General features: G+C 40.1%; 1 protein-coding gene across 1 annotated transcript in view; it reads right to left on the bottom strand.

Annotated features, from left to right (window-relative positions):
* LOC119734673 (THO complex subunit 3-like) overlaps positions 1-15,954 on the bottom strand; it is a gene marked incomplete at its 5' end in the record, with an annotated part of 62,266 nt that overhangs the window by 22,935 nt on the left and 23,377 nt on the right. The window contains one exon of the mRNA XM_038208200.1: positions 6,565-6,726. Coding sequence (XP_038064128.1) covers positions 6,565-6,726 — 162 coding nt within the window. The remainder of the gene's footprint in view (positions 1-6,564; positions 6,727-15,954) is intronic.

Genomic DNA, 15,954 nt, shown 5'->3' with positions numbered 1-15,954 from the left:
CCAAGTTGTACATTATATTAAAGCTCTTTGAATGGCCTCTATTTCATGAAATAAAACCACATTCGTAGCATGAAGCACAGAAAAAAAATGCGTAATGTAATGACCTCTGAATTACGAAAATAAATGTGCTTCAAATTTCATACTTTGTTTTCAGATGTCAGTTTATGATGTAAGCAACAATCTTGGAACATTTTGTGATGGACATGTCGTGATTATTTTAACCCTAACTCCCTAGGCCGTTTTGCTAGGATGTAGCCTCAATCCTGCAAAATCCTCCAATTGGCCTCATGGAAAAATAGCATATAGCCTCAATCCTGCAAATTCCTCCATTATTTCTTGAATATGGTCCATGGAGGGATGACCACTGCCTGAATCCTGCAAAATCCTCCGGCTATGTCTGTCAATAGGCTGAGGCAGAGGCAGTGACATCCTGGAGCAATGCGGAGGATGTCAAGTATAATATAATCAAGGACTAAATTTATGCACGGCTGAGCATAAACAACACAAGGTTTGGCCCAAGACCTTGACACAGTGCGTTATCCGAAATCAGCAACGCACTTTTGCCATGTAACCTCAATCCTGCAAATTCCTCCAATTTGCAAAAAGGATTTTGGAGGATTCAGGGCGGTTAGGGTTAAAGATAGCATGTCCGGGAAAAAAAATTAATTTGCATAGTACTTGTAAATACAGCAAGTGCATGTTGACCTGTACATACATGTACATGTACAAGTTTGCCCTCGACAGCCCTAATGTGTTGTCTAGCCATGTACTTGCAACTTAGGCCTAAGCGTCGTTAAACAAAGTTAATCTGATTACTTACTGGTACTTGGACGCTATAACAGAGCAGTGAAATTCATGCACTCCAAAAAAACATGGGCTTTTGAACATTGTGTTTTTCAGAAAATATGCTCAGTATGATTGAAATGTTAAATTATAATGGAAAAAGAAATTTTAACACTTCATGTTAGTGAAAAAATCACTGTTATTCGATGTTGAAATTTCAATTCTGGTTCCTGGTAAAGCTGACCTTAAAGTCGGGAAGAAATCGTTCAAAAACGTCCCCAAATCTATGTTTCTATGTCAATTTCTAAGAATTCCCTCAAGTTGTTTTTTTCACGAGATGTTGACCACTTATATCATCTAATTGTATTTTCCGAATTTCAGCTTAATGTGTTGTTGCGAATGCTTGTGTTATACCTTGAACTATCTCCACGGTAAGTTTTAACGAGGATTTTTTTTCCGACCAAATTAACTTACGCGCATGGTTTTTAGGTTGGCTGATTTGGGGGCAACAATGATGAAGCGAATACATGTACATGTATTAGTATATTCATTAGCGTCACTCGGCGTGACTTCACTTGCGTCTCGGTACTGACCAATGGAATTTGGCAAAAAGGGTGACATTTATTAAATAACAACTCATAAAGGAGGCTATTCTGCAAACTTTTACTGCACACCATAATGGATAGGAACCTTATTAATATTCATGAGGCTTGAAAAGATTGACAGACATTGCAAACACCAATGTTACAACTATTAAAAATGCACGTAGCCAGACCTATTTTTCCAATTTCCAAAGTACTAAACTTATCAAAAACAATTTTAAGCACATACCAGTTGGATCATTATAAAGGAAAAAAAAACCTGGAAGTTGCATGAAGATTATTATTCAAACATTATTTTTCAAAGATTTCGCCTGCCAACGTGAACATGTCTGTGTGCATGCTGTTTTATTCAAAATAAAGTATTACGTAACCTTTAGAAATCGGCCTTCGCAACCACATGGCTGTTTATATAGAGCTAGCATCATACTAGCTCTAGATGGGGGAGTAAGTAGGGGGGTGTGTCATTGGTGGGGGCAGTGTCCCCCAGTGTATGTCCATATCCCCTGCTGGGATATTCGTTGAAAACTTTGTTGACCCCGTATCTCAAAAACTAATGAGCCAAACTACAACAATTTTAGTTCGTGGGTTTCTCATATAGGCAAATCATAACACCAAATATTGTTTCAATCTGTGAGGGTCGGGTCCAAACTCGTGTTGAATTGAAACAGAATGACCCTTCTCTAAAATAAACCAGTTCCAAGTTGGAACGGGCTCCCGGGAAATTCAATGAAAAACATAAGCTCTTGAAATTACATGTAAAGAAATAACGGTGTGACCTTGTGAGGGTCGTGTTCTGTGGATTTTTGCCTGCAATACATGTTACTCCACTACGTATTTGGTTTCAAATGCGTGTCTGCATCCTGTGAAACTGGACAGAGATGCCACAGGGTCTGCTTGAAAAAAACGGAACTGTGTCTGCTTGAAAAAAAACAACGGAACAGCTGCTTGAACTAACCCGAATTTTTTTTTTTTGTAAAAAAAACATTTAGTCCCTGTTTCTTTCTCTTGTAGCCAAGCCAAGTTCCATTTAGTTTTTTGCTTCTATAGCCTTTAACTAGCTGATTTGTCCATGTTCCTATTATTTTTCTGCCTACCCGAATTTCCAAAGTAATATTCAGCACGAAACATCGGAAACATGCAAGATTCCACAACACTGTCAGTGTATATGATCTTTGCACTGTACTACGCGATGCACGCGATGCGGGCGATGAAAACATGGTTGGTACCCGACCTTTTTTGTGTTCACATATATCACTGTGATAGGGAACCACCGGTAACTGAAATGATAGACTTGATTTCCAGGCTGAATGCTACATGTTCGTGTGCTTAGAACACAACACGCTCGCACGCGGTGCATGCAGCCTTTCATCACGTTGAACTTGTGTATTTCTCAAGTTATCGCGCTGACAAGATTTGTCCGGACACACACACCCACACACCCACCCACCCACCCACCCACGGAAGGACAAGGCGGAAACAGTATGCCCCTTCGGCTTCGCCGCGGGGCATAAAAATTGGGTTGAAAGAGTTTTCACAGTTTGAGAAAAATGAGTTTTTCCACTGGTGTTCCTTAACTACACGAAAAGAAAGGAAAGTCCACACTACTTATGTGAAACAAGTCTGGGTGTGTGGGTGTGTGTGTCCGGACAAATCTTGTCAGCGAGATAACTTGAGAAATACTTTACATATGAACTTCAAATTTGGTTTGTGGATTGTCCTTGGTAATCCTAAGAAGCCTTTTGCATTTGGGGCCGAAAGGTCAAGGGTCAAGGTCACAGTGGCTGAAACAATAGAAATTTTGTCAGCGCGATAACTTGAGAAATACTTTACATATGAACTTCAAATTTGGTTTGTGGATTGTCCTTGGCAATTCTAAGAAGCCTTTTGCATTTGGGGCCAAAAGGTCAAGGGTCAAGGTCACAGTGGCTGAAACAATAGAAATTTTGTCAGCGCGATAACTTGAGAAATACTTTACATATGAACTTCAAATTTGGTTTGTGGATTGTCCTTGGTAATCCTAAGAAGCCTTTTGCATTTGGGGCCGAAAGGTCAAGGGTCAAGGTCACAGTGGCTGAAACAATAGAAATTTTGTCAGCGCGATAACTTGAGAAATACCTTACATATGAACTTCAAATTTGGTTTGTGGATTGTCCTTGGCAATTCTTAGAAGCCTTTTGCATTTGGGGCCAAAAGGTCAAGGGTCAAGGTCACAGTGGCTGAAACAATAGAAATTTTGTCAGCGCGATAACTTGAGAAATACTTTACATATGAATTTCAAATTTGGTTTGTGGATTGTCCTTGGCAATCCTAAGAAGCCTATCGCATTGGGGGTCAAAAGGTCAAGGGTCAAGGTCACAGTGGCTAAAACAATAGAAATCTTGTATTTATTCTGAGATCATAGGGATTAGGGATTAATTCATATAAAACCTACAGAAGACACTAATGCTGTCAATGAACGTTCCATTTGACCAAGGTACATGTAAGTTGATGTTAGAGTGGTGTTATGTCATGGAAACAGTCACGGTTGCGGGGCATTTGTGTTTGTAAACACACCTGACTTGTTTGCTATGCTTCCGAGGATTGGCTTTGTGTTTTCCTTTGTCCCTGTAATATAACACTCTCCCATAGACTAAGCACACAAACCTGCGTTCGAGGACAATAGGCACCTTCCTTCGAGGATCAATGGCCCCTTTGTGCTCCTTTTGTTGTCTGTCCTCAGGCGTAATGCCATGCAGGAACACTAACACACACACCCACCCACCCACGGAAGGACAAGGCGGAAACAGTATGCCCCTTCGGCTTCGCCGCGGGGCATAAAAATCGGGAAGTGAATACTGATTTAGTTCCGAGTGGATAAATGTTTATTGTGAAGTTAAATAACGTATGGAAATATGGAAAAAATAATTGTATGCATTTATAACATCTAACTTCCGGTTTCATGACGTCACTAGTAAATTTGGAAGCAAAAGGTTAACATTGGTATGGATATCGTTATTTGGGCTACGAAGATATACGACATGGATCAAAAGATAGAATTCAATTAAAAATATGATCGTTGTCAAATTCTCATAGACGTAACTTCCGGTCTGATGACGTCATGAATTTGAAACCTTGCCAAGTCATCGGTGGTTAATCAAAGAATATCAAGGAGCGATTTGGTAAAATTAAAACCGATGGTCTTATAGATTAAAGAAAACAAACACTATTTTATGTGCCGCTAGGGGGCGCCTTTTTAGGATGATGACGTCATCACACTGTTTTTTGGGACTTGCATTCCTCACTAAACACTTTCATAATATGTCTGTAGTAAAATGCTTCCGCTTTTGAGTTATATTAAGTTTTTATGGTACTTCCGGTAACACCGGAAGTAAAGGTCAAGCGGTTTTGTGTCCGGGCACAAGAAATGTTTCTCACTGCATAGTCTACAACCTCACGAAAAAACGAACATGATACTTTATTTAGTTCAAAAGATATAACGCAAACTATTTTGTCAAAATTTGCCCTTAAATCGCTTGTAATTTGATACCTGATGATGTCATGATGCCGTAACAAAATTCATAACATCTTCGTAACATGGTTCAAGTTCACACAAGGTTTTGTGATTGTACCGTAAACAGTTCGGAAGAAATTTTGCTTTGTTTTTATTTCAGGTTAACGTCTTCATTTTGAATTCACCTATTGTTGACCTTCCGGTAGACCCGGAAGTAAAGGTCAAGCGAGTTTACGTACACGACAAAAAATGTTAAGCAATTAATGGTCTATCTGATAACAGAATACAAACATCATTGAATGTTTAGTTCAAGAGTTATAGGTGAAATAATATCGTCATTTTTTCAACGACAATCGCTTGTAATTTGACACCTGATGACGTAATCATGACGTCAGAGTAATATGCACCACTTCGGATGAGGGTCGATATATATTGAAAGTTACAAGTTCATACCATGAACTTACTCGTGTCTCCAACACAAATCTACATCGTAAAGGGAAATACAATAAATAGTTCTTTCACTTTCAATGAAAATAAATCATTGCGGTAGTTGTTTCGGGGAAATGTACCGTTTAAGAGAAAACCCGCGGAGAAGTATTGTCCGGGAAAAAAAAAAAAGAAAGAAAGAAAGAAAGATTAATCGCAACAGATCCAAAGAGTGGTCGGGTTGTGCCCGACCACTCAATTATGTGGCTCAGGGACCGCAAAAGCGAATCTAATCACTGTTGCTCGGAAGCATGCAGACTCGCACATACTGACAAACGAACGGGACAAAAAAGGCAAACAAATGCACAAGAACAAAATTACAAATGGCAGGGAAATAACACAATAAAGGGAAGCCCGAAGATTAAACTTAAGATTAAGTTAATTGCGCTATAATGTGAGCAGGTCATGGAAGTGTGTCTTGAGACTGGCTAGAAATGAGTTTAGTCAATTAAGCACTGCGGAATCCTGGATTGAAGTAGGTAAGTGATTCCAGAGTCTAGGAAAGTGACGGGTCGGTGAATGGAATAAAGCATCCGGACCAGAAGGAAGGTGACAAAATGTGAGGATGTTTGGATGACGTGGATTAATATGAAGGTTCTCTTGGAAAGATTCACAGTGTAGTAGACCATATTATACCTTGAATACAAACATGAGCATAGAATGAAATTTCTTCTGGAAGTGAGCATGGACCAATTGAGCTTATGGAGTCTTTCCTCATATGACATTTCCCCCCTCCGCTGACCTAGAACAATACGGGTAGCTGTGCGTTGAACATGTTTAAGTTTTTGTTGATCAGCGGAGGTATAGGGGTCTCAAGCAGGTAAGCCATATTCCAAAATAGGAAGGACAAGGGACCGGTACAGACAAAAGATGGCAGATGGAGAAGCTCCACGTGCTACTGTCCGGATAAAGCCTAAAAGACAGTTAGCTTTGGAAACAATGGTGTTAACATGAGATTTCAATAACAATAACTTGTAGTTATGAAGATTTCATAAAATGTCTACTTTTCAGCCACATCCACTCTGCGTGGAATTTCCCAAATCAAAGCTGTGTTGTGAACGAAATAAATGTATTACAGGTAAAGCCTGTAACCATGAACATGAAAGGGAATTAAAATACTGTACTTCAAACAAAAAGCACAGAATTGAATTCAATCTTTATCAATGTATACAGACTACCAGTACTCTAACAATTACACAATACCTTGAAAAAGTCCTGATGCAAATAAGTTCGTTGACGTCCCATAAGCTGGCAAGGGCATCAGCACTCCCTGTGGCAAAGTACTTTCCAGTTGGGTCGAATTCAATACATATACAGTTGGCAGGATGAGCATTCAGCACATGAAGCGACTTAAGATCGGGATAGCTGTGCAATAAGGGAACAAATAGTATCGGGGTCATTCATAATTATCAGCATTATGCAGGGGGAGGGGGTTATGCATGCTTATTTTAACAAAATTGTTTTAAAATGTCAATTTCATTCCCCCCCAAAGTGCAGATGAAATTTTCGGGGTCCATTCAAAAGTGTAGGGATTGAAAGAGAAGGGCTTTTCATGGCCCAAAATTACCTTTGGCCATCGTGCCACTTGGATATAAAATGTTCCTTTTCACTGATTCAGTCTCTTACAAATGTAATTATACACATATTGATCATCCTTTTTGTTTTCTTTTCTTTTTCTTTGATCCCTCAATATCCACGTTTTGTCTATAAATCGAGCAGTGAAGTAAACAACACACTTCATGGTCATTGTGTCCAATGGCTCTCCTTATAGCATAATAGTACGGACAAAGTTCTTGTAAATCAATGCTGTATCTGCATATCAGTAGAAAGTACGGTAACACAGGGCTGTTTCAGCAACTTATTTTATGACATGTGATGTGTAAAGTTAAGTATAAGTTCCATCCAGGAAGGATGTGTAGTTCTGTTTATAAAGGCATATAATATATGTGATTACATTCTCATAGGGCTTTGAATGATGACGTCACATGTCACGTGATGACCTTATGATGACGTCACATCAATTTTCATGTACATCATCCCAGTCTAGGTACATACCGGTAAGCACCATCGATATATCGATATTACTCAATTATGTTTTCATATCAATATCACCGATATCATTTTTTTAATCATATCGAAATATTGAAATCGATATTGAGGAATAATATCAAAAGTATCGAAAATTGGATAATATTATAATATTGGATGGTTTTGAGGTGGATACAAGAATATATTGCACGAGCTACATGTATGACAATTGCATGAGTCGAAGACGGGTGCAAAATTACATTACCATACCGGTAGCTCGTGCAATATATTCTTGTATCCACCGAAAAAAGCCATCCAATAGTATTATTATTATTATATCAGACTGACTTGATCTGCAAGAAATACAATTCAAGACACTGTCTTCATTTCATCTTTTTCGTCAAATTATTTGAAGCTGCCACTTAATTGTTGACAAGAGTGCGCGCATACCTCGCCTTTTCCTGCAGCGTGACTTTCTATGCTCTTAATCGTGTGGAAACCAGTGAAAATGCCCGGATGACTGCAATAGAGCGCTTGCATGCGTGGTCAAAAGGTCAAGTCGTGACTTAGCAACGATCTGTCCTCCATGACATGGGACAAGCAGCTGTGTTGATGCCGTGTGTGTTGCATGCTGCATTTTCCGTCGAAAATGGTCCATGTGTGCTGCATTTACGCTTGCAGCAATCGAAGTGAACGAGAAAAGGACAAATCATACTATTCCATCCCCAAAATTATCCACCACCATGGGGAAAAAACTAAGGAATTGTCAACAAGACGGAGAGTGCAGTGGCTTGCAAACATTTCACGTGCAGACTTGGATGCGACGAAAACCCACTACAAAGTTTGCTCGGACCACTTTGTTTCAGGTCAGCTTATCCTATGGTTCATCATACATGTAAGCAGACTTTCTTGAGATGAAAATACACATAAGGGAAAGGTTTTACCATTAAAGCATGTAGCTGCTTTCAAACTCGACTTCAGGCCTATTCCGAAAAAAGCAGACAGCAAAATAAGGAAAATCATCGCCGTATTTGCTGTGCACAAAAACATGTTGTTTTTTTTGCTATAACCAGCACCATTGTCCAAAGTCTGACACTTACTGGTTGTGCATGACATCTACTTTTAAAAAACACCCAAGCCAAATGTTACCTTTTCAAAATTTGCAAATTTTTGAGGGAATTTTTTGGGGTCATGGTTAAAATACTGGCACCATGCAGCACACCCAGGATAAAGAATTTCTATGGACCTTTTTGTTTATTTATTTACTTATATATTTATTTTATTTATTTATTATTATATTTTATTTTATTTTTGTGTGTGATTCGAACTTCAATTGACCCCCAGGCAAGAATAAATGCCCTCCTGAAAATCCATTTTGAAAAATCGTTGTAATTTTTAAAATAAATTTTCACTCATTTTTTTCTCATTTTTTTTTCTTTAAAGAATAAAAATTTCTCCCCCAAATATTCAGTTCCTATTCATGTCATTGAGGGAGTTTATCCAGATCAAAGCCTTACTACAGGCCTGCTTTGTTCTAAGCCTTTTATACTAGCAAATAATTTGTCCCCATTTTAATGAAAGAATGGATGTCAGTGTCAGAAAATGGTGAAAGATTACAGAAACTGTTTCCAAAACAAAAGCTGTAGTACTTAGTACTTTAATACAAACAATTTTGGACCCCTTTGGTTTTCTTTTCTTTTCTGTTGTAAATTTATCAGCCACTAAAAAACATAAAGCGAACATTACTCTGCATTCATATGAATTTTGCTTTGAAATTCAATCAAATAAATACTTCTTGCAGTCTTGTCTTGCATCAGCTAGGCCTTTAATCAGTCACATAATTGATAATTCCCAACTAAAATGGGAGTTGGAGACTTGTTATTAGATCAAATAGCTTGTTTGGAATTATAACCTTCAGAAGATTGGGAATAAGATATAGCAGCATGTGAACGTGTACTTATCACTTTGCATACTTATGTTAATTGCAGGTCGACCAGCAGCTTTGTATGATGAATTGAGCATAGACTGGGCGCCAACCATTAACTTGGGCCACAAGAAGCCATGTCAAAGCACCCTTCTCATCAGTCAGCAACGGTATGAGCGATCAAAACGAAGGCAGTTGGCGGCCAAGGCACATGAACAACATCAACCGCAGACCAAGGAACCCCAAGACCAAGCAACAAAGGTGTGCAGACAGAGAAACCCTCATTTGAGACTGATCTTTATGCCATAGACATCAGTGTTTTGGAAGGTCGGGCAGCAGGAAACAGCTCAGAGCTTCAGCGGGCCATAAAGACAGCGGCAAGAGCAATAATCAATGAACAGTACTTCAAAGATGATGATGAAGTGAAGTTTTACACTGGACTTCCGACACTTACAGTTTTGATGGCAGTCTTCAATTTTGTAGTACTTAAAATTCCTGTGGGGAAAATTTTGACACCATTTCAGCAACTTGTAGTGGTTCTGATGAAACTTAAGTTAAACCTGAAGCACAAAGATCTTGCTTTTTGTTTTCAAGTGAGCGAAGCTACAGTGTGCCGCATATTTTCTCTGATGTTGGACATTCTATCTACCCAGCTGTCACCACTGATAATGTGGCCTTCCAGAGAGACCTTGTGGAAAACAATGCCAATGGATTTCAGACAAGCCTTTGGCAAACATGTTGCCGAGATCATTGATTGCTTTGAAGTATTCTGTGTCTGTCCATCAAGTGTAGAGGCAAGAGCACAGACATGGTTGAATTACAAGCACCACAATACAGTCAAATTCTTGATAGGTATCACCCCTTCAGGCATCATATCATATCTGTCTTCAGCATGGGGAGGAAGGGGATCGGACAAAGCCATCACACTTCAGTCTGACTTCTTGTACAAACTGTAACCCGGTGACTACGTTTTAGCTGATCGAGGATTTAACATTTCTGATGAGGTCGGATTCTACTGTGCACAGCTTCTGACGCCAGCCTTCTCAGAAGGGAAGCCCCGACTTTCAGCACTGGATGTTGAGAGATCACGGAAAATTGCTCACCTTCGCATACATGTTGAACGTATCATCGGAGAAATGAGAGAGACTTACAGCATTTTGTCTGAAAAAGTTCCATGGGAATCCTTAGTTACATCCGAGAAACAAAAGGTGCCTAAAATTGATAAAATTGCGCAAGTATGTTGTGCGCTCACAAACTGTCGTGAGTCGGTGGTTCCACTTAACTAAGGGGTAAGTGTACTGCTGCATCTAAAGCTCATAATGTCATTGGCTTACTTCAAAAACCATGCAAAAGAGTGTACTTTTTATGCTACTACCTGTTGAATGCAAATTCGTAAAAAGCTTTGAGCTGTAATTGCAAATTTCCTGTTTTCATGCTAATGAAAATTTGCATATTCACGAGCAAATTTATGATGTCATGTGGGTAACAGCAGCAGTAGTTACACACACTGGTGATAAAAAGTTAAAGATTTTTATTTTCTTATGACTTTTCCTGTATCTATTGACCTGATTAGATTGGTACCTGCTTTGTAATGATTCGGTACAAGTTGTAGGGTGTCAAAACAACTTAGTAGACTCAAGCTGCACCTTGAAGTTTTATGTTTTTTCTTTACTTTTTAGCTCTGGGTTCCCTTCATGAAACAGCACAAACAATGCCCTCATATTTCATGAAAAAGTGAAAGAGTCAAAAAGAGTGCTTTCTTTTGACCCTGAACAAACTAAAGCATACTGGCATGTAAGTATGTACTAAGTTCTTTGGCTATAAATTGGTTTTCAATTTAATTGCACCCACCCTTTAAAAGAAATAGAATAAGATCTGTTTGTTACAAAATCATCAGTGAAAACAACCATTTCATTTTGATGATTAATTGCCATATTGTTAAAATACATCTCCTTATATTTACATGAATTTTGAAGTTTGTAAACAGTAAAGGGTTCTGTGCAATGCAGTAATCTACATGTACATGTAACATGTACCTCTGTACAGATTTATTAACTTATTGCAATCTAATATGCATAAATTTATTTTACAATGAACGTGAATAAATGTGTAAAATTTCTATAATACTTAGACATGGAAATCTATATATGTACACCACAAAACAACAAATTGTATTTGTGGTCAATAAATTCTAAGTTCACACACACATGTGGTTAAGTATACATTGCTGTTTTCTATTTAAAATATATGCTATGCTCATGAAAATTGAAATGTCAAAGCAACTTTTCGATGTGTTTAATTTCTCATCTATGACCCACAGACAAAAATTAACCCGTCAGCTAATACATGTTTTATTTTCTCTGAAGATAAGTCGAAACTTCTTTTGGCAATACATGTATACACATTTATAAACAAAATATGTATTTTTCTATTAAAGATATTTTGAACTTGAGTTTATGCATTAATAAATAAATGAAGTGTCCCATAAAAAGCATAGGTTTTATTTAATTCCAGTAAATACACGGATATTCATGTAGAATTCAAATAACACTTTATGTATTTGAAACCAAATTCTCCCCCCACAGAAGTGTGGTTGGGGTCTACGAACGAATACTTACCTGTAGAGCAACACTACTTATGCATATTCCCCCTACCGGCAGGTATTTTCGCTAAGAGTTATATACAATAGCGCCCTCTGGCGCCCTACCCATAACACCCCGCGGCATGCGTGCCTCGTGAGCGTCCTCTTTTCTCGAGCGCTAAGTCGGAATACAACAAAGTACCCAAGGCATCGAGAAGAGTGGGGTAGGGGGGAGGGATGCTCTACAGGTAAGTATTCGTTCGTAGACCCCAACCACACTTCTGTGGGGGGGGAGTCTACTTCACTCTACTTACCTGTAGAGCAACACTACTTATGCATAGACTAGCACCGTCAAGGAGGTGGGTCATGCGAGATGCTATTGTGCTTTCACAGGGGCACGTAACAATACGCGTAAACCCTGGATGGGCCCGTCGCTCCACATGTGGGTGGACAAGGCAGCCCAAAAAGGTCGGCATGATAAAGACATTAGTCATAATGGTAGCCTCAACATGCCAACAGAGATGTGATCCCCGATTTTGGGAATCACACGTAATGAATTACAGCCCACCGATACCTACACATAAGAGTTCGGTGGGGCACACAAAATAAAAATTATCATGAAACGCAAAACATCACGACATGGTACATATAGACACTATAATATGCACATGTACATGTACAGAGCTCAATAAAGAATCAGAGTTAGGAGACACCAATGCTGGGGAGGTCTCCAGTCTGAAAATGTCTTGAGAACATGGTGGGGCTCAGTCAGTCGCCCTCAACACTGTTCTCCCATGCTCTGCCTTTTATTTTGTGCATGCGAACCAATCACACGGATTCTGCCGTTGATACGTCCGTGGTTTCATGGATGACCGTAGCCAACCTTCAGGCAATCTTGTCATGAAAGCCTGCAGGTATGGTGGGGTCACCATGATAAATACATGTCATGAAAGGTCTGCCTGTATGGCAGGGTCGTCATGACAAAAAAAAAAATGTCACGAGAAGCCTGCTTGTATGGCAGGGTTGTCATGACAAATACGTGTCGCGAGAAGCCTGTTGGTATGGCAGGGTTGTCGTGACAATTACATTTGTAACTGCAAGTGACCGATTCAAAGCGTCCCAGTGCAGCTAATGTACGACGTTTAAGTCATGATTGGCATCAAAAATTCTCCGTCTGTACAAGAATGATTTGATGCCCGGAACAAAGACGTCCGGAGGCCCAGAGGGCTCTGACAGTCCTTAGTATAAATCCCTCCTTAGGGAGCAGACATCAAGTCATGATCAGTACCAAAATTCACTGTCTGAAACGGACAAGAATCATTTGATGCCCAGAACAAAGACATCCGGAGGCAAAGAGGACTCCGACCGTCTTAGCTCCAAAAACCTTCCTTAGGGATCAGACGCCAAAGTCATAAGTGGCACCAACATTTTCCATCTGGAATGGACAATGATTTGATGCCTAGATCAAAGATGTCCGGAGGTAAAGAGGACTCCGACATTCTTAGTTAAAATACAAAAATCCTCCCGTAGGAATCGGATGGGCACACTCGGTTCCCATCAGATGTGGTCCGTCTCCATTATACAGAAAACAGTTCTTTACTACATGTATACCAAGAAGTAACAACTGTTTACAAAACAGAAAAGAAAAAAGGCAACCGTAGGAACCAATGAAACAGATGTCAAATTGTTCACTGGTTCACAGAACTCTAAAGATCTCTATAACACTTTTGGATAAGAAGGTGTTGAAGAGGTCCTGCAATTCAGGGGTGTTAAAACATCCCCTTAAGTTAACTGACACGGACGTTCAACTGACTAACATTAAGTAATCTACTGTCATGTTAGAAGTCCCTCAAGTGCAGGCTGTAAAAGCCATAGCTTGTTTGAGAAAGGTCTGATGTGAACAGGAGAGCATTACAGCATCCAGTACATCAGGAGAAATTCCTGCGGAGCTGGGTGAAGAAAACCCAAGCTGTGCTGGAACAGAATATTGTTCTGCTCGGAAGAACATTTGTACCTCCAACTGGTGAACTAAGGGAATGGTTATAACCCTGGAAAACCAATCAATGAGGTCAACATGGAGTTAAGAAGAGGACCTTGTCATCCTTCTGCTCCAGTTGATTAAGTACCCGATGGATAAGAGGAAGACGACAGGAAGGTGTATATAAGTAGCCTGTCCGTCTTCATCACCATCGTATTCGCGTGCCATGTACATGTACAGGGGTCAGGAACCCTCAGGCATTAGCCTGGAAATCTGTGACTAGTTCATGAAACAAGTCAGATTGACATGTGGTTAGTTGTCCTTGCTTGGGAGGAGGACCGTCGAAAGCAAGAAGCTATGAGGAAAAAACCCCAATGGGGTATTTCTCAAGTGATTGTACACAGGTGTGCAGGCTGCCTGCCCACTGTTGTGATATAACGCATGACTGGTACAAGTCTATTCATGTCTATCCTTGGTTACGTATGCAACGTACACAATTGTACTCGTGTGTTATGTGTGAAACCTCCCTGTAAAACGATCAGACGATTGTCAATAAATCACTCCGTGTTGAAGCAGATATATATAATCTCTCCAGCCTTGTCAGTAATACCACATGGTGTCAGAAGTATTAAAGGACCCTTGGGACTCACCTGAACAGGTATTTCAGTAGAGACAGTGACTGCAAAACCAGCGAAAATAGGTGCAAAGTGGCTGACTATCTGTCGCTTATTCTGGAAAATTCCACGTACATTCAGCGTGTGTATTACGTACTGTACAATACCGCATGCTACAGTGTAGGCCCTATCGTACAAACATTACACTGTGTGTGAACTTGCTTTCGGCTACTGTGTGCACAAAATAGATAAACTATTCTTGCAGTGATGGATGTACTGCCGCCAACAAGCGCACTTGAACTTACCGGTAATGTGGCGGAAAACTGGAAAAGGTTCAAACAACGTTTTCAGTTATACATCGATGCAATTGGGGCATCGAAGAAGGACGACAGACAACAAACGTCGATCCTGCTACATGTTATCGGTGAGCAAGCCCTTGACGTTTACAATACATTCAAATGGGATGAAGAGGGCGACCAGGAAGGGGATAACATGCGCCTGGTGAAAGTAATGGCCAAACTAGAGAAATACTGCACCCCCAAGACCAACTTGACACTGGAGAGATTTCACTTCAATAACTGTTGCCAGCAACCTGGTGAAGGCATTGACGCGTACCTCACTAGACTGAAAAAGCACAGCAAAAAGTGTGAATTTGGCACACTACAGGATTCGCTGGTCAAAGATAGACTGGTATGTGGCATCGTCGCTAATGTAACCAGAGAACGCCTGCTTCGAGAGGAAGACTTAACTCTTGAAAAAGCAGTCAAAATCTGCAAGGCTGCTGAACTTGTGAAAGAGCGTTCAAAGGAGCTACAATCAACAACTCCAACAGTCCATGCCGTGCAGAAAAATCCATCTGCAAAACCAAAACCGCAGGGAGCTAATAGAAAACCCCAGGCAACAGCTAAGCCACAGAATGCACCTAAAGGAAAGCCCAGTCGCTGGAAGCCCAGAAATGATCAACAGCAACAAACTAGTGACAAACATCACTGTAGACGCTGCGACAACTGGCATGTCTCGGGAAAATGCCCAGCGTACGGTGAAACATGTGCTTACTGTAGAGGCAAAAATCATTTTGCCAAGTGTTGCTTCAAGAAACGCGCACAGGGCCAAGTGCACACAGTAGACAATGACGAGTCCACTGACTTTTTTCTTGACACCATTACAGTAGATTCAGTCAAGACACAAGCAAATGACTGGATATTTCCCCTCGCTATGAATGGTACAATCATACCTGTCAAATTGGATACAGGGGCACAGGTGAACATTTTGACAGAGACAGACTTCAGTCGGCTGAAAAATAAGCCACAACTACACCCAGCCACAGAGACACTGAAAGCCTACAACCACAGCCAGATAATCGTCAAAGGCAAGTGTGTAGTGACTGTGGACCATGCAGCACGAAAACACAAAATGCTGTTCTTCGTCGTCCCAGGTGATAAACAAGCACTGTTGGGCAGACAAGCTT

This window comes from Patiria miniata, unplaced genomic scaffold (assembly GCF_015706575.1).
Source record: "Patiria miniata isolate m_02_andy unplaced genomic scaffold, ASM1570657v1 HiC_scaffold_10, whole genome shotgun sequence".
In the NCBI taxonomy this organism is placed as follows: domain Eukaryota; kingdom Metazoa; phylum Echinodermata; class Asteroidea; order Valvatida; family Asterinidae; genus Patiria; species Patiria miniata.
Note: the sequence above shows the minus strand (reverse complement) of the source record. Positions and strands in the feature narration are given on the sequence as shown.